The sequence below is a fragment of the Rhinopithecus roxellana genome, chromosome 6 (genome assembly GCF_007565055.1).
Source record: "Rhinopithecus roxellana isolate Shanxi Qingling chromosome 6, ASM756505v1, whole genome shotgun sequence".
NCBI lineage: Eukaryota > Metazoa > Chordata > Mammalia > Primates > Cercopithecidae > Rhinopithecus > Rhinopithecus roxellana.
Window position 1 is genome coordinate 49,628,232 of NC_044554.1, and position 21,775 is coordinate 49,650,006.

The window sequence follows — 21,775 nt, forward strand, 5'->3', positions numbered from 1 at the left end:
GTCAACTGCACAAATTGTTTGTAGAGCATGTGTGTTTGAACAATATGAAATCTGGGCATCTTGAAAAAAGAACAGGATAACAGCAATGTTCAGGGAACAAGGGAGGTAACTTTGAACAGGCTGCCAGTGAGCCGGACAGAACAGAGTCATATTTCTCCTCTTTCAAAAGCAAATAGGAGAAATATCACTGAATTCTTTTTCTCAGCAGGGAACATCCCTGAGAAAGAGAATGGGCCCCTGAGGGCAGGCCTATGAACGGCCCCCTTGGAAGCGTGCTGTCTTTTTTTTTTTTTTTTTTTTTTTGAGACAGAGTCTCGCTCTGTCACCCAGGCTGGAGTGCTATGGCCGGATCTCAGCTCAGTGCAAGCTCCGCCTGCCGGGTTCACGCCATTCTCCTGTCTCAGCCTCCCGAGTAGCTGGGACTACAGGCGCCGCCACGTCGCCCGGCTAGTTTTTTTTATTTTTTAGTAGAGACGGGGTTTCACCGTGTTAGCCAGGATGGTCTCGATCTCCTGACCTCGTGATCCGCCCGTCTCGGCCTCCCAAAGTGCTGGGATTACAGGCTTGAGCCACCGCGCCCGGCCGGGAAGCGTGCTGTCTTTTACAGTCGAAGCCGAAGGGATGAAATAAGCCCCGGTCTCCTGTAGCACTCCCAGGCTTATTAGGACAAGGAAATTCCCGCCTAATAAATTTTGGTCAGACAGGTTGTCTGCTCTCAAACCCTGTTTTCTGATAAGATGTTATCAATGACAATGCATGCCGAAACTTCATTAGCAATTTTAATTTCACCCCATCTGGTGGTCCTGTGATCTCGCCCTGCCTCCATTTGCTTTGTGATATTTTATTACCTTGTGAATTATGTGATCTCTGACCCACACCCTGTTCATGCACTCCCTCCCCTTTTGAAAATTGCTAATAAAAACTTGCTGGTTTTATGACTCGGAGAACATCATGGATCCTGCCGACATGTGGTATCTCCCCCGGACACCCAGCTTTAAATTTCTCTCTTGTGCTCTTTCCCTTTATTTCTCAAACCAGCTGAGACACTTAGGAAATAGAAAAGAACCCACACAGCCATCGGGAGCGGGTTCTCCCGATAGTCTGCCATCTCATTATCCTAACACGGCCATTTAAAATGTTTATATAGTTCTTCCAGACTGTCCACAGGCAAACCAGAATATACTAACTACTTTGTATCTTTAAAAAGTTTTATACTTTATATTGTATATATTTCACCTTGATAAAGACTTTATTGTAGTAATTTCAAACAGCTATGTAATATTTTATTCAATCAATATGCCATCATTTGATTAATATACCCTCATGATACATTGCTCAATAACACTGAGCCTATTTCACTCAATATTTTTGGCCATTAAAAATAATGCAGGTTTCTGGGCGCGGTGGCTCATGCCCATAATCCCAGTACTTTGGGAGGCCGAGGCGGATGATCACGAGGTCAGGAGTTCAAGACCAGCCTGGCCAACATGGTGAAACCCCATCCATACATGGAGATGCATGCCTATAATCCCAGCTACTCGGGAGGCTGAGGCAGGAGAATTGCTTGAGCCGGGACCCGGGAGGCAGAGGTTGTGGTGAGCCGAGGTCGCGCCATTGCACTCCAGCCTGGGCAACAAGAGTGAAACTATGTCTCAAAATAATAATAATAATAATAATAATAATAATAATGCAGACTGGGCGCCATGGCTCATGCTTGTAATCCCAACAATTTGGGAGGCCGAGGTGGGCAGATTGCTTGAGTACAGGAGTTTGAGACCAGCCTGGGCAACATGATGAAACCATGCCCCTCCAAAAAAATATACAAAAATTAGCTGGGTGTGGTGGCACGCGCCTATAGTTCCAGCTACTTAGGAGACTGAAGTGGGAGGACTGCTTGAGCCCTGGAGGTTGAGGCTGCAGTGAGCTGTGATCATGCCAAAAAAATACAAAAATCAGCTGGGGGTGGTGGTGCACACCTATAGTTCCAGTTACACAGGAGGCTGAGGTGGGTGGATTGCTTGAGTTATGGAGGTCGAGGCTTCAGTGAGCTGTGATCATGCCACTGCATTCCAGCCTGTCTGCATTCCAGACCCTGTCTCAAAAATTAATATAATAATAATAATATAATGCAAGAAAGTAGATTAGAAGTTGCTAGGGGTGGGGAGGCAGAGGGAGAAATGGAGAGTAACTGCAAATGAGTTTCATATTGGGGTGGTGAAAATTTCTAAAATTACATAATGGTGATGCTTGCACAAGTCTGAATAATTCTTAAAAAAAAAACCCACTGCATTGTACACTTTAAAAGGATGAATTGGCTGGACGCAGTGGCTCACGCCTGTAATCCCAGCACTTTGGGAGGCTGAGGCGGGCAGATCACAAGGTCAGGAGTTTGAGACTAGCCTGGTGAAACCCCATCTCTACTAAAAATACAAAAATTAGCCGGGTGTGGTGGCAGGCGCCTGTAGTCCCAGTTACTCGGGAGGCTGAGACAGGAGAATGGCATGAACCCAGGAAGGCAGAGCTTACAGTGAGCTGAGTTTGTGCCACTGCACTCCAGCCTGGGCAACAGACCGAGACTCCCACCTCAAAAAAAAAAAAAAAAAAAAAAAAATTGATGAATTATACCTTTGTCAATCAAGGAAAATGACTGAGGCAAGTCTCAATCATTCTAGGAGGTTTATTTGCCAAAGTTAAGGAATTGCACCTGGGAGACAAGTCTATGCTTTTCTTTTAAGATTATTTTGGTGGTTTCAATATTTAATGCCTTTGTCTGGCTTAGTGAATCTGCATTTTTACATAAGATAATGTAGATAATAGGGCAGAGGAAACAATCAGATATGCATTTGTCTCAGTGGGCAGAGGGATGACTTTCATTTCTGTCCTGTGTCCCCCGACCTGTGAAGATAAGCTATGAATTTACATTGCCCTGGTGAAGTTTAGCTGAAATGCTTTAGGGTAAAGATCTTGGGTACCACAGGGAATCTCCTTGTGGTCAAGATGTGAGGGAGGTGTGTAGCTTTTCATCTTTGTAGCCATCTTATTTAGAAACCAAAATGGGGCTGGGCGCGGTGGTTCATGCCTGTAATCCCAGCACTTTGGGAGGCCGAGGTGGGTGATCAGGATCACGAGGTCAGGAGTTTGAGACCAGCCTGGCCAACATGATGAAACCCCATCTCTACTAAAATTATAAAAATTAGCCAGCATGGTGGCATGCGCCTGTAATCCCAGCTACTCGGGAGGCTGAGGCAGGAGAATTGCTTGAACCCGGGAGACGGAGGTTGCAGTGAGCCGAGATCACACCACTGCACTCCAGCATGGGCGACAGAGTGAGACTTGGTCTCAAAAAACAAAAACAAAAACGAAAACAGAAACAAAAACAAAACAAAACAAAACAAAACAAAACAAAACAAAACACCAAAGAAACCAAAATGGGAGGCAGGTTTGCATGACCCAGTTCCCAGCTTGACTTTTCCCTCTGGCTTAGTAAGTTTGGGATCCCAAGATTTATTTTCCTTTCACACCTTAAGAAAACTGTTTAAAAAATAATACAATGAATATCTTATGTATAGTTTTCCTTTTGCTTTGGATTATTTCTTCAGGATGAATTTTAAGAAATGTCATTATCGAGAGAGAAGCAATAGGAAAGTTTTTATTGTCCTGAATGCATATGGCCAAATTGCTTCCCAAAAGTTTTGCTTTCCTTTATTTCTTCATCAGTGTAATATCCTTAGCAAAACAGGAATGCACCACTTAATTCAATTGTCATCCACTTTCTACTTGCCTGCCTTTGACAAACCCTACTGGAGATGGAATTACTTCTCCTTGACCACTGTTCCCTGCTTGTTTGGGTGGATGACAGTGAAGGGAAGTGGAAGGGCAAGGAGAACAAGGGAGAATTCAAGCTTACTGCCTCCCACTGTGTGCTTGTCTCTGTGGCTTTGTATTTCTGTGATTTTTGTGTTTTAGAATCCGGGAGTGCTTTATAGTATCATCATGTGTAGAATGTTTTGTGCATACTCCTCACCATGTTAAATACTTTACACTAATTAAGTAATTTAAAATACGTATGCCATACTAAGAGGTAGTTACTGTGATTATGTCCATTTTATAGATGAGGTCAGAAACTTGAGGAATGTGGGTAGCTAATTAAGGGTGGGGTCAGGATTTGAACCCATGGTCTGAACCCAGAATCCTGGCTCTTAAGCATCTAAACACTCTCTTGGGCTGCTCTCAAATGATAATTTAACAAAACACTAGAGGCATTCTGAATCATTATTCTGTTCTTCTCTGGAGGAGTGGTTAGATGCGATTTTCCCCCATCATTTGGCATTTTAAGAAAAGGCTGATCTTTAGACAGCAAGGGCAGCCAAGGAGATGATCAGAAGGTAAATTAAGGTTATTGACATATAAGGCAGGATAAGGAAATGAAGATTGCAAGGTCTGTATTGGAAGGCTTACCTTTTATCATCTGATTAAGACAACTAAAAAATAGATCACTCTAAACTGAATAAGCATACAACCCACTGCTGGTGACTTCTAAAAAGATATTGGTGACAACAGATACATACCTTTGTGTAGAATCAATTGATTGGCCCCACATACACGATCTCATTTGATCCTTATTAACAATCATTTGGGCTGCCTGATTATCCTTTACATTTTACAGAGGAGGAAACAAGCTCAGAGGAAGTACATGATTTCTTTAGTTAGAAGGAAACTCAGAACCTTGACCTTTTAATTCAGCTGGGTGTGTTTTCCCCTTCAGAAATTGCCTTAGTCACAGCTTCTACAAAATGTGTAAGGAAGGTGGATAAATGGTTTATCATGACATAGGTGAGCAACATTGATATTTTCTAGATGGAAATGCTTTCAACAAATAATAAAGCCTCCAGTATGTAAGAATAAATACATGCAATCATCCCATCAACTACTTTTAATATTGTACAAAGCTCACTAAACAAGAACTGAGTCATCAATGGGGTTGAGGCAGTCAGTCTAGCTCAGATATTCAGCATTAAGCCCAAAAAGCTTCTGGAATTTGAGAAATTGAGTGTGGTTGTTGCTAAGTTGCTAACAACAAAAAGAGCATTGTGTTTGTTAGAAATGTCTACCGATAGTGACAGCAGAGTCCCACATGGATATTCCTGTAAATACTAGCAAACAGGAGGCCGTGCAGTTATGCACATGTGTTTTGGCCAACCCTGGTTTTTAAATCTCATTTCTACCACTTACTAGCAGTGTGACCTTGGACGAGTTACTTAACCTTTCTGAGCTTCGGTTTCTAATCTGTAAATTGGTGAAAATAAACTCAAGTATATCACCCCTTTCCCACCCTGCTCCTCCAGCTTGGGGAACTACAGCCAAAGTGAGTCTGAGTCTGCCTGTAGTGTGTACAACTGTGTGTGGGACCAGCGAGGGGCACCATCTTGTCACTGGGACCTGATTTCACCATGGAGCATTTGTTTGTAACCACACTGTACATAGCCCTGTGCTAACTTCTAAGGGCATCTACCCAGGAGAGGTAACATATTTGATTGTGGTCTCCAGGATTTTCTGATATGGACAGAGAGATAAGACATGCATATAAAATAATTAAATAACAATTAAAGACAGTATCTGACAGCCTGGGCAACATAGTGAGACCCTGTCTCTACACACAAAAAACATTACAAATTAGCCAGGTGCAGCGTTGCCTGCCTGTAATCCTAGGTCTTTGGGAGGCTGATGGGGGAGGATTGTCTGAGCCCAAGAGTTCGAGGTTGCAGAAAACTATGACTGTGCCACTACACTCCCACCTGTGTGACAAGGCAAGATTCTGTCTTTGAAAAAAAAAGAAGAAAGAAGAAGAAGACAGTATCTGAAAAAGTACTAATGTATGTGCTGGGCAAGGCTCACGCCTGTAATCCCAGCACTTTGGGAGGCCAAGGCAGGTGGATCATGAGGTCAGAAGTTCACGACCAGCCTAGCCAACATAGCGAAACCCTGTCTCTACTAAAAATACAAAAAGTAGCTGGGCATGGTGGCACGCGCCTGTAGTTCCAGCTACTCGGGAGGCTGAGGCAGGAGAATTGCTTGAACCCGTCTTTCCGTGCCTGGCTTATTTTATTTCAGATTCCTCTATGTAGTTGCAAATGACAGAATTTATTCCTTTTTTAAGACTAAATAATATTCCATTGTGTGTGTGTGTGTGTGTGTGTGTGTGTGTGTATCTGTGTATACAGTCATGCACCACATAACAATGTTTCCACCAGACTACATATAGGACAGTGGTCCCATAAGATTATAATGAAGCTGAAAAATTCTTATTGCCTAGTGATTTGTGTTACAATTGCCTACAGTACTCAGTGCACTAACAGGCTGTACAGGTTTATAGCCCAGGAGCAATAGGCAATACCACATAGCCTATTTGTGTAGTAGGCTATACCATCTTGGTTTGTGTATGTTCTGTATACTCCATGATGTTCACACGATTACAAAATTGCCTAATAATGCATTTCTCAGAACATATCCCCATCATTAAGCAATGCATGACTGTGTATTATACACATCACATTTTTTAAACCATTCATTTGGGTTATTTATTTAAAATTTAATTAAAATAAAATAGAGATGAGGTTTTGACATGTTGCCCAGGCTGGTCTCGAACTCCTGGGCTCAAGCAATCCACCCACCTAGGCTTCCCAAAGTGTTGGGATTACAGACGTGAGCCATTACGCCCAGCCTAACCATTCATTTGTTGATGGACACTTAGGTTGACTTCATATTTTGGCTATTGTGAATAAGAGCAAGATATCTCTTTGATATACTGATTTCATTTCTTTTGGAGATATACTCAGAAACGGGATTGCTGGATCATATGGTAGATCCCTTTTTAGCTTTTAGAGGAACCTGCATACTATTGTCCACAATGGCTGTACTAATTTCTATTCCTGCCAACCCTTTTCTCCACATCATCACTAAGTTATCGTTCAGCTTTTTAATGATAGTCATTATAACAAGATGTGAGGTGCTATCTCATTGTAATTTTGATTTGCATTTCCCTGATGATTAGTTGTTGAACATTTTTCATAAACCTGTTGGCCACTTGTATGTCTTCATTTGAGAAATGTCTGTTCTCGTCCTGCAATCGTTTTTCAGTTGGGTGATTTGTTTTCTTGCTATTGAGTTTCTTTTATATTTTGGATATTAACCTCTTATCAGATGTATGGTTTAAAAACATTTTCTTAATCTTAAAAAATATAATCTTACCAACCTGTGGGTCTACATTCTTTTTTAAAAACATTTTTATTACAGAAATATCTCAATACACATAATAGAGGATAGTATAAATAACTCCCCATGTAGCCATCACTCAGCTTTAAAGATAATTAACATCTTGTCACTCGTTTCATCTATTCCTTCTGATCTCCCACATTTTAAAAAGCATCATGTCATTTCTATCCTAAATATATATATTTTGAGACAGAGTCTTGCTCTGTTGCCAGGCTGGAGTGCATTGCTGCACTGCTGCGATCTCGGCTCACTGCAACCTCCGCCTACCGGGTTCAAGCCATTCTCCTGCCTCAGCCTCCCAAGTAGTTGGGACTACAGGTGCATGCCACCATGCTCAGCTAACTTTTGTATTTTTAGTAGAGATGAGGTTTCACCATGTTGGCCAGGATGGTCTCAATCTCTTGACCTCGTGATCTGTCTACGTCAGCCTCCCAAAGTGCTGGGATTACAGGTGTGAGCCAGCACACCCGGCCCTATCCTAAATATTTCAAAATGAATTACAACCAATGAAAACTTTTTTTCGTGCACAGTCACTCAGCTATTATCGCATAATGAAATTAACATTAATTCTTTAATATCACCTAATATTCACTCCATATCATTTTCCCCATTGTCTCAAAAATGTATTTTTACAGTTTGTAAATTCTTTTAAAATCTACTGTTAAAACATGAGAAATTTTCAAAGGAGTCTAATTAGAAAGTAGGCAAAAGACATGAACAGACATTTTACTGACGACCATATACAGATGGCAAGTAGCACATGAAAAGATGTTCATTAGTCATTGGGGAGATGCAAATTAAAAATCACAATGAGCTATCACTACCCACCTATCAGAATGATTAAAGTAAGAAACATTAGTAACACAAATGCTGGTGAGGCTGTGGACAAACTGGATCACTCATGCGTTGCTGGTGGAAAAGTGAAACCAGCTACTCTGGAAAACAGTATGGCGGCCGGCCGGCCTTCCTTCCTTCCTTCCTTCCTTCCTTCCTTCCTTCCTTCCTCCCTCCCTCCCTTCCCTCCTTCCTTCCTTCCCCCCTTCCTTCCTCCCTCCCTTCCCCCTTTCTTTTCTTTCTTTGTTTGTTGTTGTTTTTGTTTTGTGAGACAGGGTCTGGCTCTGTCGCCCAAGCTGGAGTGCAGTGGTGTGATCATAGCTCACTTCAACCTCCGCCTCACAGGTTCAAGTGATCCTCCCACCTTAGCCTCCCAATTAGCTGGGACCGCAGGCACACATCACTGTGTCTGGCCATTTTTTTTTTTTTTTTTTTTTGGAGATGAGGTTTTGCCATGTTGCCCAGGCTGGTCTTGAACTCCTGGGCTCAAGTCATCCTTCTGCCTTGGCCTCCCAATGTGCTGGGATTACAGATGGGAGCCACCATGCACTCAGCCTTGACAGTTTCTTCTAAAACTAAACATGCACTTACCATGGGACCCAGTGGTTGTGCTCCTAAGCATTTCCCCAGAGAAATGAAAATAAAAACCTGTACATAAATGCATAGAGTAGCTTATTTGTAAGAACCTGAAACTGAAAACAATCGAAGTGTCCTTCAACAGGTGAATGTTTAAAAAAACTGTGTTACATCCATACTATAGAATATTAATACTATTCAGCAATAAAAAGGAATAAACTCCGGATACATGTCAAAACCTTGGATAGATCTCAAAGGGAATGTGCTGAAATCAAATCTGATTCCATTTATATAGTATTTTTGAAATGACAAGATATAAAGAACAGATTAGTGATTGCCAAGGGTTAGGGAAGTACGGGAGGGAGGGAGGTAGCTGTGGCTATCAAAGGGTAGCATGAGAAATCTTTATGCTGAAGATGTTTTGTATCTTGGCTGTGGCGGTGGTCATCAGCCTACATGTGATAAAATTATGTAGAACTAAATACAGACACACAATGAGCATGTGTTAAACTGGTGAAATCTGAATAAGGTGTATGGATTATATCAATGTCAATTTTTTGATTGTGTTATTGTTCTATAGTTATGCAAGATGTTACCACTGGGGAAAGTATATGAAGAGTATATGGAATCTCTCTGTATTATAGCTTACAAAACAGATATATAAAAAATAGAGAGTAGGAATGAGAATGAGAAAGGGAGGACTCTTCACTTCTTACTTGATACCTTGCTTTCACTGTTTTTACCACATGCATGCATTATTTTTTTAAATTACCATGTGTTTGGTTCTGTTAAAAAAATCATGTCTGGAAACTTCACCTAAGAAAATACAGATACAATAAGATTGTTTTGGAAACATAAAGCTAGTTGTTAACATTGGAATTTGAATTACAATGCAAGAAAGTAGTTCAGTATTGAATCTGAGTATTGGCACAATTACAAATTTCATATTACATTACAATTATTGATCAGAAGGGAAGAGGGCAAGAAACTAAGAAAAAGTATGAAACCCGCCTTGGATTAGAAGAAGAGTGTTCCATTATTCACAGACAGTTGCTTTGAGAGGCTTTCCCCCTTCCTGTTTTGATTCTATTTGGAAGAAGGATTTCAGAAATTAAAATCTGGATCATGAGTGTAAGCATTAGTCTAGAAACTGTCTAGTTCTTCCAGAGAAGATTAAAGTCAGCCACTGGATTCAGAAAATAGGATGATAAAGTCTTCAAAGAAAGACTGAGTAGAGGCAGGAAATATGCATCTACAATAAAACATTATCCCATTAAGACTGGGATAAGATTCAGGGTTAAGTTAAGTAGTTAATAATACATTTAGAAATCAGTGGGCAAGATGCACAATTGTACTGCAATGTGAATCCACAATTTTTTTTTTTTTTTTTTTTTTTTGAGATAGAGTCTTACTCTGTCGCCCAGGCTGGAGTGCAATGACCTGATCTCAGCTCACTGCAACCTCCGCCTCCTGGGTTCAAGCAATTCTCCCACCTAAGCCTCCTGAGTACCTGGGATTGCAGACGTGAACCACCACAAACAGCTTAATTTTTGTATTTTTAGTAGAGACTGGGTTTCACCATGTTGGTCAGGCTGGTCTCAAACTGCTGACCTCAAGTGATCCACCTGCCTTAGCTTCCCAAAGTGCTGGGATTACAGGCATGAGCCACTGAGCCCAGCCAAATTTTTTATTTTTCATTTTTGTTATTTTGTGTATCAGAATACATTTTAAAGAATGAAAAATTTTAAAAGTATACAAATAAAATGGAAAGATTTTGATATATTTTATCTCAGAATAATGTCCTCTGTATTGTTTTTATTCATCAAGACATTGAGATCATACTATATAGTTTCATCTTTTTCCAATCAATATTATATCCCAAGAATTTCCAATGTTCTTAACAATTCTTCACAAATACAATTATTATTATTTTTTTTGAGACAGAGTTTCGCTCTTGTTGCCCAAGCTGGAGTGCAATGGCACAATCTCAGCTCACCGCAACTTCTGCCTCCCGGGTTCAAGTGATTCTCCTGCCTCAGCCTCCTGAGTAGCTGGGATTAACAGCACGTGCCACCATGCCTGGTTAATTTTTTGTATTTTTAGTAGAAACAGGGTTTTACCATGTTAGCCAGGCTGGTCTCGAACTCCTGACCTCAGGTGATCCACCTGCCTTGGCCTCCCAAAGTGTTGGCATTATAGGTGTGAGCCACCATGCCAGCCCTCAAAAAATACAATTTTTGATGGCTGTAAAACATTATCTCCTGAATCTGTCATGATTTATTATTTTCCTCCTAATAGGTGTTTAAGTTGTTCACAATTTTTGATATCAACAAATAGTGCTGAGACAAGCATCTTTATTCATAAAACTGGTTCCACTCACCCTGCTCTGGGCAGCTTAGTTTTGTCTCAATTTGTCCTTATGATTTTTAAGATCGGACATCTTCCTATATTTTTATTTTATACTAGCTGTACATCCTATGAAACTCCTTTGAATAAAAGGAGTACTTAATCTGGAGATGTTCTTTTGCCATTACTTCACAGATAAGCTGGGTAAAGTTGAATTTAAATCCTGGAGGATGCTAGAGGCATGGGAAAGGTGAGAGAGGAAGACAGAAAGTAATGGGAGATAAAAGGGGAAAATGGAGTATGGGAAGAGCCAGACCCAGAGGGAGGGATGAAACTCCTCTGGTCTATGTAAGGCTCTGTACTTGGTTCCCAACAATGGGTCCAAGTGAGGTTTCAGCTTCCAAATACAGAGTATTCTCAAGGAAGTCAAAATACTATTGAAACAAGGGATTTTGATTGTTGCACAATGGGCACAGCTAGAGGCAGGGACTTTGGATCAATTACTGGGGGAATGGAAAAGTTACATGTATGTAGTAGGGAACAGGGGTTATATACTAGGTTAGGCAGAGAAGCCTTGGAGTTTTCTCAGAATCTGCACTGAGGGTTAAGGGAGGTATCTATGAAAAGGTATGCAACTTCTCCAATCCCCAGCAACTCCAGCCAGTTTCCCAGTACTGCCTTGCCCTGGTCCTGCAGATGTGGCTGGATGCAGTTTAAATATCTGGGCACAAGCTCAGCCAGACTCTGGTTCCCTCTGCTGTTCACTCCCACTGGGCTTCTGGTCCCAGCCCCATCTCAGTCACTGTGGCTGGTCAGAAGACAGTAAATCCCAAACTGGTTAGTTGCAAAGTCCATCTGGCTTGATTTTCTGTTGCTGATAGAGAGACCAGGGGAGTTTCTGTGTGAGAGAATGGGGGACTATTCTCACTTCTTCCACTGCACAAGCTGCCCAAGGAGGGCTGGATGGCTGGTCTGGCTGGAAGTACCAAAAGAGCTCTCCTTCACCTATCCCTAGAGTAGGCAGGATGTGACCCCAGGAATGAGAATACACCAGGGCGATACAGACACAGAAACATTTTGCCTGAGGGCATTAGGTTTATTTTGTGGGAAAGCAGAGTGGGGGCTCTCTGAAAGGCACTTGTGAGGCATAAAAGTAAAGGTTGCCACATGGCTAATGGTGGACCCCTTCTTGGCATCCTTGGGGGTAGGGAAAAGACAGACAGCTCCCAGGGCCACAGAAAATACCTCTATCAGATAGAGAAATCCAAGTCCCAGTGCCTTATGGTGGAGCTGGGGTCAAGCAGATGGCCTGCTGTTTTTATGCGAAGAGTTTGCTTCCTCCGGGCAATCTTAAAGTCTGGCATTCACTGCTGGAGGCACAGGGCCCATCCACTTCTCTCCTGGATGAAGGAAATAACAGACTCTGCACACTGTTCTCAGGTGTGCTGGCAGGAGTTGGTCCCACAAGGTCCCAGGGGTTTTCTAATAAGACCCTTGCTTGGCTTCAAGGTACAGAAGGCTTCCTTCTCTTTACGGCGATGAAGACAGCCCCTACCCGTTCAACGTTGAACAGCACTGACTGCATAAGGCTTTGCTACTGGAAGTACCAAGAATATTTTTTGCTCTGAGCCCCTCCTTCCAGTCAACTGATATAGTGGGGGTGGAGCTGGGGTTAAAGGCAGTTCAGTGTTGAATCTTTTTATTTTTTGAGACAGAGTCTTGCTTTGTCACCCAGGCTGGAGTGCAGTGGCGTGATCTTGGCTCACTGCAACCTCCACCTCCCAGGTTCAAGTGATTTTCCTGCCTCAGCCTCCTGAGTAGCTGGGACTACAGGCGTGCACCACCACGTCCAGCTAATTTTTGTATTTTTAGTAGAGATGGGGTTTCACCATGTTCGCCAGGATGGTCTCAATCTCCTGACCTCATGCTCCGCCTGCCTCAGCCTCCCAAAGTGCTGGGATTACAGGCGTGAGCCACTGCACCCGGCTCAGTGTTGAATCTTTAACTTACCCAGCAGGTATGCCAGCAGCTCCATCCGGTCAGAGCCAAATATCATGTGGGTTTGGCCATCCACATGGGCCACGGTGATGGGCAGCCCAAAGGCCTGGAGAAAGCAGTTACAGTGCAAGGAGGAAGGCAAAGGAGCAGGTATTAGGCAGGGGTTGAAGGCTTCGAGTCAGTACTTTTTTGAGTTCACAGATGGAAAGAGGTATAAGAGGCTCCGTGGCCCCAGGTGCCTTCCTGTTTCTAAGATGCTGTCTTTTCTCTCACTATCCATCTCCTTCCCTTGCTTTCCCTGAGCCCAAGGAAAAGAAGGGAAAAGATGAGGGTTGTCTAAGAGCATTGAGGAGAATACTTGGAAAGCGAGCTTTTGCACAGAAGCATGGGGACTCACACCTAGAGATTCTCAAGTCTCCATCTTCAGGATGGGGGCTGGGAACACACATAAAGAGCTGCTCACCCCGTATCTGCAGGCTGCCTCAGTGGTCTCCTTGAGCTGGTTCTTCACCTTTGGCGTTGAGATCTTTTCCAGAAGCCCCTGGGCTTGTTCTGCAGACATGCCAGCCTTCTCTGCAGCCTAAGGGAATATAGTAGGGAATACAACTGTGGCTGCATGATACTGGATGGGGATCTCAGAGGAAAACTCTGGTCTTTTTATTTTCTGCCCCCAAGTTTTCCTGGCAATGCCCTTACCTACCCACAAGTGGAGATCTGTCCTTGCCAAGAGGAACTATTTCCTTTCTCCCAAATCTTGAGATGGGTGGAAAAGGTAGATGGCACAGAGTCAATCACAGAAATTGACACCAGGTGACATCTTAGAGACCAGCTAGATAGACCTCTTTATTTCACAAATGAAGAGCCTGAATCCAGAGGTGATACATTACTTGCTCAGAGTTACACAGTATGTTGGTAGCAGAGCCAACACTAATATCGAGGTCTCTAGAATTCAAGTCCAGGGCTCTTTCCTTCCTACTTCTCAGAGTTCCTGAGTATCTCATGCTTTTTTCGAATCAAGAGCTAGGCTCTAATTCCAGTGGAACTTCCTGAGGACCTTGTAACAAGGCACATGGCTGCAGCCACCTACCTGGCTTCAAGTCAAAGATAAAGGCTTCAGTTTGTGGTTTGGGTATAGTTTGGGATAGGTGGTTCTTAACCTTGGCTGCCCATTTGAAACTCCTGAGGAGCTTTAAAAAATCTCCACGTGAGGTCATCCCTTAGAACTAGAGCCAAGCACTGTGGCTTATGCCTGTAATTCCAGCACTTTGGGAGACTGAGGCAGGAGACCGCTTCAGCTCAGGAGTTCGAGACCAGCCTGGGCAACATAGTGAAATCCCCATCTCTACAAAAAAAATTTTAAAAAATTAGGCATGGTGGCACATGCTTGAAGTCCCAGCTACTCATAAGGCTGAGATGGGAGATCACTTGAGCCCAAGAGGTTGAGTCTGCAGTAAGCCATGATCATGCCACTGCACTCCAGCCTGGGTGACAAAGCAGGACATTGTCTCAAAAAAGAAAAAAAGAACAAGAACAATTACATCACAATTCCAGGGGGAGAGTTAGCTCCAAGGTACTCCAGGCGATTTTAATTCACAGCCAAGATTGAGAACCACTGCAACTTGACTTCATAGATCAGAAGTGGGACCCAGGAATTCATGTAGCCTGTCCTAATGAGACACTATCTTTGACTTGGTTAAATTAGAGAATTATGTACCACACAAAATGTTTACAGAAAAATGGTTAAGTAAAACAAAAATAAGTCCACTCAATAGAACCTCTATAGAAACAAAGAACTATACTTTCAAAGAGTTAAAAATTGCATGGAGACCAGGCACAGTGGCTCATTCCTGTAAACACAGCACTTTGGGAGGTGGAGGCAGACAGATCTCTTGAGCTCAGGAGTTCGAGACCAGCCTGGGCAACATGGTAAAACCCCTTCTCTACAAAAAATAAAAAAGTTAGCCGGGCATGGTAGTGTGTGCCTGTAGTCCCAGCTACTCGGGAGGCTGAGGTGGGAAGATCGCTTGAGCCCAGGAGGCAAAGGTTGCAGTGAGTCGAGGTTGCGCCACTGCACTCCAGCCTGGGTGACAGAGCCAGACCCTGTCTCAAAAAAAAAAAAAAAAAAAAAAAAAAAAAAAAAAAAATTCACGGAAAATGATTATTAAATATGAAGTAAAAAAGCAAGCTAAAAATTACACATGTACTTTGCAGGAATATAGACTGTAGAAGATATATTTGCCATTCCTTATACATTTAACTTTTGTGTGATTTGTCACTTGATATATTACATTTGAATAGGTTTCAACTATTTTTTTTTGTAAGCCAGAGGAATAATACTGTTTTGAATTTCCTAATTTAATCCTGAAGATAAACTTACTTATCTGTGGCTCACTGGTCAATGTTTTGAACTATTTCCATTTGTTCTCACTCAGGCTTCTATATACCCTGGCATTAGTCAGTTATCTCTTTTTGTCTTTTTAAAGCCTCTTGGAAAAAGTCTCCTGTCTTCCACTCTGGATGTGTTGGTGAGGTTTGTGTTGCAGTCTGTGGAGACTTGTGAATACTACATCCCTCCCCGTCCAGGGGTTCCGACACTGAGCTTTTTTCTCTCACTGATGTCTTTCAGCAAATAAATTCTACCCATATGTTGTTCCTTTTGCACTTCCCCTTTCAACTTTGAGATATCCTTTTGAGGATCCTTAGTTCTGACTTTTCAGTCATTTGTCCCCTGAATCACAGATATCCTTTCCTCCCCAGTAATTATAACCTTTTCCATGCAATAAGAGACCTATTGTATTCTTTACCCCCAACCGCCAACTGTTCTCCGATTCTCTATGAGTACAGTTGAGGTGGAGCCAGGACACTCACCGCCAGGATGCTCTGGGGCTCGGTGATGTCTTCATCCTAGGAAGAAGAGAACACTCAGCAGGAAGGCAATGCCTCTCAGAAGGAGAGGGGTGTGACTGGAGGACAGTAGATCCTCTGGGGTAGTGGGGAGGGCAGGATCATGACCCTGAAAACATTTCTGGGGAAGGTCAGAAAGTCATCCAAGGTCCTCCCAGAGGATTCCCAGAGCCCCACACTCACCTTTGACCAGATGCGCATCCATAGCTCCCGGGACACTTTCTCCAGCATATCTGGATGCTCTAAGCTCACGGCGGTGAGGAAACGCATGGCAGACAAACTTCCTGTGGGGCAGAGACACCCAGAGGCAGGGCTCCTCTTGCTGCTTTCCTGGTGGAGGACTAGCTCTTCCTTGCTTCTGACATCCCCCAGAGCTCCTCTGCCCTCAGCCTCTCACCCAAGGTTCCCATGACCTATTTGCCTGCTCTTCTTCCCTTTCATGCCCGGCAACCTTCAGCTCCCTCAACGCTGATCCTGAGGTTTCCCAAGGCAGGCTTCACTTGCTTTAGTCTCCTGTAGCCCCTCCATCCTATCAATCCCACAATCTCCCACTTCTCTGTTCTTCACTGGATACCCTGTCTGCATCCCACTTTCTTCACCTTTTTCAATAATCACAGAAAAGAAATCCTTGGGGAACTGGATGGGAATCTGGAAATGGTGTCTCAGGAGCTTTATGTCATTTGCCATGTATTGTCCTTTGCGGGGAAGCAGCGCTGGAGGCTTGTTTCCTGCCAGGAGAAGGTTGGGCACATTAAGTGAGAAAAGGCCTAAGGGTCCCAGGTTTGGGGACCTCGACCTGGGTTTTGGGCAGAGGGCAGCTTTCTTTTTTCTTCTCTTTTTTTTTTCTCGTTGTTTCGCTCTTGTTGCCCAGGCTGGAGTGCAATGGCGCGATCTCAGCTCACCGCAACCTCCGCCTCTTGGGTTCAAACGATTCTCCCACCTCAGCCTCCCGAATAGCTGTCTTTTACAGGCATGCGCCACCACGCCCGGCTAATTCTGTATCTTTAGTAGAGACGGGGCAGAGGGTAGCTTTCTAGCTGCCAGTGCCAATACAAGGACCCGCTGGGGTCGGCTCTCTTGGGCCACTGAAATCACCCTTGCCCCGACCCTCCCTTCCTACCACTGTCTTTCATGATCCCTCCTATGAGGCTGGGCCGCAACTGCAGGTTGATGTTCCAGATATTCTGATACCGGCATAGGACCTGCGGGCAGAGGTCGAGAACGATTGCCAGTGTGCAAGATGGAAAAGTGAAAAAAGCCGAGGGAAAGGGAAGGGAGGCGCTAAGTGCAGAGCAGGCGTTATGCGGACACCCTACATTGTTTGGTTTGAAATTGACAAAACTCTCCACCCTACTAGAAATCTATTCCAGGATCTTCGCTCCTGTGGCCAGTTTTCCCCAAAACTGCCATCGTTGAGCTAAGAGGTGGCCATGTTCTGCATTTCTCCCCGAATGTTTGGAGCCGCCCCTCTTTCCACCACCGTGGGAAACTGCAGTCGGGATATAAAGGCTCGGGTTGGAGCCAGCGACTCTATTCCGTTTAAAAGCACAAAGTGACCTTCAGCCCTGGAGCTCTCCCTGCTTGCCCTAACCCCGTGGGCGGCGCCAGGAGTTTCACGAGACCTCTGTATCTGTACCCTGCGCTCACTCTTCCCTCCACCCTCATGCCCCAGGCCCCGCCGAGGCGGCCCCCTCAGCGTCACCTCGAAGCCCAGCCAGGAGTAGGGGGACAGCACGTCATAGAAGAGCTCCACGGTGCGCAGCAGGGGCCCCATGCTGCAGGCTCCGGAAGAGCGGCGGCAGCAGGAGCTAGTTCCCCGGAACTTGGCACAGGCAGCCCCGCATCTCGACCTGCCCGGGACCGCCCACCGCCATAGCGCGCAGCCTCAGAGAGAAACTGCCGTGGCAGAGGCCCCCCTCCGGCGCAGCGGGGCGGGGCCAGCCTACGGCCCCCAGCCAGGGGCGGGGTGGGTAGGGACCCCTTGGGGAGCGCGCAGGTGTGGACAAGAGGCGCTGCAACCGCCTTTGCAAAAATTTTAACAGTGAGGAAATTACCAAGGTGAATCAGATCTGAATTCACCAACTCCATCGTGCCTTTAACCTCCAAACTGCCCTTGGTCATTCCTGAGCATGGGACGAGCTAATATAGGGAGAAATTTAGTATATAGTTTAAGTGATAATAGCCTTTCCCCAAACTAAACCAGTTTTATAAAACTAATAAAAGTCCAACAAGTTTAGGATTATGAGAGGGGTCTGAATTCTGCTAAGATGTAGGCATTACAATTACCAGACATTGTTCCAGAGGTCACAAGCTCTGCAACTTCCCCCGTTATCCCTGTAAATACCCACATTTGTAGAACCTAAGACTGGCCTTTGAGGATACCTTCTCAGACTTTTCCATTTCTGATGACAGGATGACTCCACCTGGATCAGTGACTCCTCTGTGGCCCTCATCCAGATGCAACTCAGTGCACTGAGGACGGTTTTCCACACCCCTGTGATTGCATCCCCAACCAATCAGCAGCACCAGTTCTCTAGCCCCTTGCCCACCAAACTATCGTTAAAAAACTAGCCGGTGGGCATGGTGGCTCACGCCTGTAATCCCAGCACTTTGGGAGGCTGAGGCGGGTGGATCACTTGAGGTCAGGAGTTCAAGACCATTCTGGCCCACATGGTGAAACCCTGTCTGTACTAAAAATGCAAAAATTAGCCGGGCATGGTGGCACGTCCTGTAATCCCAGTTACTCGGGAGGCTGAGTCAGGAGAATTGCTTGAATCCGGGAGGCAGAGGTTGCAGTGAGCCAAGATCATGCCACTGCACTCCAGCCTGGGTGACAGAGCAAGACTCCATCTCAAAAGAAAAAACAAAAGCAAAAACAAAAAAACACAAAGCCCCTTAGCCTCTGCCTCCGAATTTTGAAAGGTTAATTTAAGGAATAGTAAAATTCTGGTCTCCTGTTTAGCAGGCTCTATGTGTATTAAACTCTTTCTCTATTGCAATTCCCTGGTCTTGATATATCAGCTCTATCTGGGTAATGGGCAAGATGAACCCATTGGGCTGGTGTCAGGGTGACTGTCCTGCTCTGCAGTGAAGTCTCTGGGAAGGAGATAGTTTGAGATGTCTATAGTGCCTTTCACTTAGCTGTGCCCCTTGGGTGAGCCACTTGACCTTTCTGAACCTATTTCCTCATCCTGCATACACATGGGGAATATCTAATGATAACACCGGCCTTACGATGAGTTGTGAGGATTGAGGTACTCCAATAACTGCTAGCTCTTATTATTGTTATTGTTACTTGGCAGTTGCGTGAATCTCCTGAACTGGGGCAGAATAAGAAGTTCTCAGAGTACACATTTTCTTGTGTTACCTTTATCGATTTGCACAATGTCTGGGACACATTTGACCATTGATACATATATTTTGAATGAGTGAAAAAAAGAGGGACTGGTAGAAGATGGAGAGGCCTCACCATAGATAATTGTAGTGATAATGGGAACGATTGGCCCTATTCGTTTTCACAAATATGTGAGTCATATTGTCTTATATTGGGATTACATTTACTGCAAAGAAACAGAATTGTAAAATAATTCCATTTAACTTTGTTAAAATTATTTTTAACATTACTAATTTAATAAATTGGAAAACATATAAAGATTTCACTTTTAATTTGTATCAATAAGGAAAACAACTCCAGGCTATCAGAATACAGAGATACAAGGTAAACCCCTACATGGAGAAGAGCATGCAAAATGGAATGAAAAATGATGTTATCATTACCTACTTGCAGAGTAAACTAATTGTTTGACAATCACTGAAACTAAACATTTTTTTTTTTTGAGATGGAGTCTTGCTCTGTTGCCCAGGCTGGAGTGCAGTAGCACAATCTCAGCTCACTTTAACCTCTACTTCCCAGGTTCAAGTAATTCTCTCTGCCTCAGCCTCCCAAGTAGCTGGGATTACAGGTGGCCACCACCACGCCCAGCTAACTTTTTGTGTTTTTAGTAGAGATGGGCTTTCACTATGTTGGCCAGGCTGGTCTTGAACTCCTGACCTCAGGTGATCCACACATTTTGGCCTTCCAAAGTGCTGGGATTACAGATGTGAGCCACCACAGTCTACCTTTTTTTTTTTTTTTTTTTTTTTTTTTTGAGACGTGATCTCACTCTGTCGCTCAGACTGAAATGCAGTGGTGCAATTTTGGCTCACTGCAACCTCTGCCCCCCAAGCTCAAGCAATTCTCCCACCTCGGCCTCCTGAGTAGCAGGGACTACAGGTGTATGCCACCACACCCAGCTAATTTTTGTGTTTTTTTTTGTAGAGACAGGGTTTCACCATGCTTTCCAGTCTGGTCTTGAATTCCTGGGCTCAAGTGATCCTCCCACCTCGGCCTCCCAAAGTGCTGGGATTACAGGCATCAGCCACCATGCCCAGCTACATTTTTGTTTTCATCCAGTAATCATAATTTTAAAGTGTCCAAGAGCTAATTCAGCATGGTAATTTAAGGATTCATTTCAAAGGTAGATCAATCACTTATTTTAAAAAGCTTTTTATATTTGGAAATATTTTAGATTTCGTGAAGACTTGTAAAGATAGTGCAAGGTTTCTGAATACCCCTCATCCAGCTTTACCTAGTGTGAAAATCTTACATAATATGGTACAATGATATAAACCAATACATTAACATTGGTACATTAGGTACATTACTTTTTTTTTTTTTTTTTTTTTTTTTGAGACGGAGTCTCACTCTGTTACCCAGGCTGGAGTGCAGTGGCACAATCTTGGCTCCCTGCAACCTCCGGCCACCATGCTCAGCTAATTTTTTGTATTTTTTAGTAGAGACGGGGTTTCACCATATTGGACAGGCTGGTCTCCAAGTCCTGACCTCATGATCCCCCTGCCTCAGCCTCCCAAAGTGCTGGGATTACAGGCATGAGCCACTGCTCCCAGCCTGGTACGTTACTATTAACTGAACTACAGATTTTACTCAGATTTCACCAGTTTTTTCACTAATGTTCTTTTTCTGTTCCAGGATCTAGTCCAGCATACCACACAGAATTTTGTTGTCATGTCTCTTTATTATTCTAGTATCTATGAAAGTTTCTTGGCCTTTTCTAGTGTTTTATGACTTTGACACTTGTGAAGAGTGTTGATCAGCTATTTTAGAGCATGTCCCTTCATTTGGGTTTGTCTGATATTTCCTCAGAATAAGACTAAGGTTGTGGACTTTTGGGATTGCCACAGAGGTAAGGTGCCCTTCTTGAATCATGTCATGAGGTACAGGATATCAACATGACTCATCACTGGTGATGTTTACCTTGGCCACCTGATTAAGATGGAGCAACTGGCAAATTTCTGCACTGTAAAGTCACTATTTTTCCCTATCCAAACCCTAGTTTTTGGAAGGGAGTCACTAAGTGCGGCCCACCCTGGGAGTGAGGGTTGAGTAGATTAAGTCCATCCACTGGAGGGAGGAATATTAAAGAAGGTATGGATATACGTTAACACCAACATGGTAACTAATAAATATTTGGGGAAATACTTTGAGGCTATGCAAATATCCAGTTGCTCCCTGAACTTTCACCCATCAGTTTTATTGTTTTTCAGTGGATCTTGCCTGCAGCAGTTGTTACTGTGGTATTCTAATGGTGATTCTCTATTTCCTTAATTTTTTACATTTATTAATTGGAATTCTTCTGACAGGAGAATTGTCCCTACTTTCTATTTATTTATTTATTCAGTCACTTATTTATATGAGTATGGACTCATAGATATTTACTTTAAGAATCGCAGAATAGTAAAACATTGATCTGCATTCTTGCAGTCTATCCCCACACACTATTACTGT

The 21,775-nt window shown here is 43.6% G+C and overlaps 1 protein-coding gene across 2 annotated transcripts; it reads right to left on the reverse strand.

Annotated features, from left to right (window-relative positions):
• Window positions 1–12,103: 12,103 nt before the first annotated feature.
• On the reverse strand, window positions 12,104–17,811 carry GSTK1 (glutathione S-transferase kappa 1). 2 transcript variants are annotated; one of them, XM_010379391.2, is made up of 8 exons: window positions 17,633–17,811; window positions 17,051–17,132; window positions 16,530–16,658; window positions 16,114–16,214; window positions 15,895–15,930; window positions 13,490–13,606; window positions 13,039–13,132; window positions 12,104–12,428 (listed from the first exon to the last, which is right to left on the reverse strand). In XM_010379391.2, the coding sequence occupies exons 1-8, from the start codon at window positions 17,702–17,704 to the stop codon at window positions 12,379–12,381; spliced, it is 681 nt and encodes a 226-aa protein (XP_010377693.1). In that variant the 5' UTR covers window positions 17,705–17,811; the 3' UTR covers window positions 12,104–12,378. The 2 variants fall into 2 exon arrangements, with proteins under 2 accessions (XP_010377693.1, XP_030787933.1); XM_030932073.1 differs by lacking the exon at window positions 13,039–13,132.
• Window positions 17,812–21,775: the final 3,964 nt, after the last annotated feature.

Excerpts from the sequence above, each read along its gene's own strand:
- GSTK1 (XM_010379391.2), bottom strand. The coding sequence starts at position 17,704 with ATGGGGCCCCTGCTGCGCACCGTGGAGCTCTTCTATGACGTGCTGTCC. Across the intron at positions 16,659-17,050 it reads AGGGATCATGAAAGACAGTG|GAAACAAGCCTCCAGCGCTG; the intron begins GTAGGAAGGGAG and ends TTCTCCTGGCAG. Across the intron at positions 16,215-16,529 it reads TTCTGTGATTATTGAAAAAG|GAAGTTTGTCTGCCATGCGT; the intron begins GTGAAGAAAGTG and ends TCTGCCCCACAG.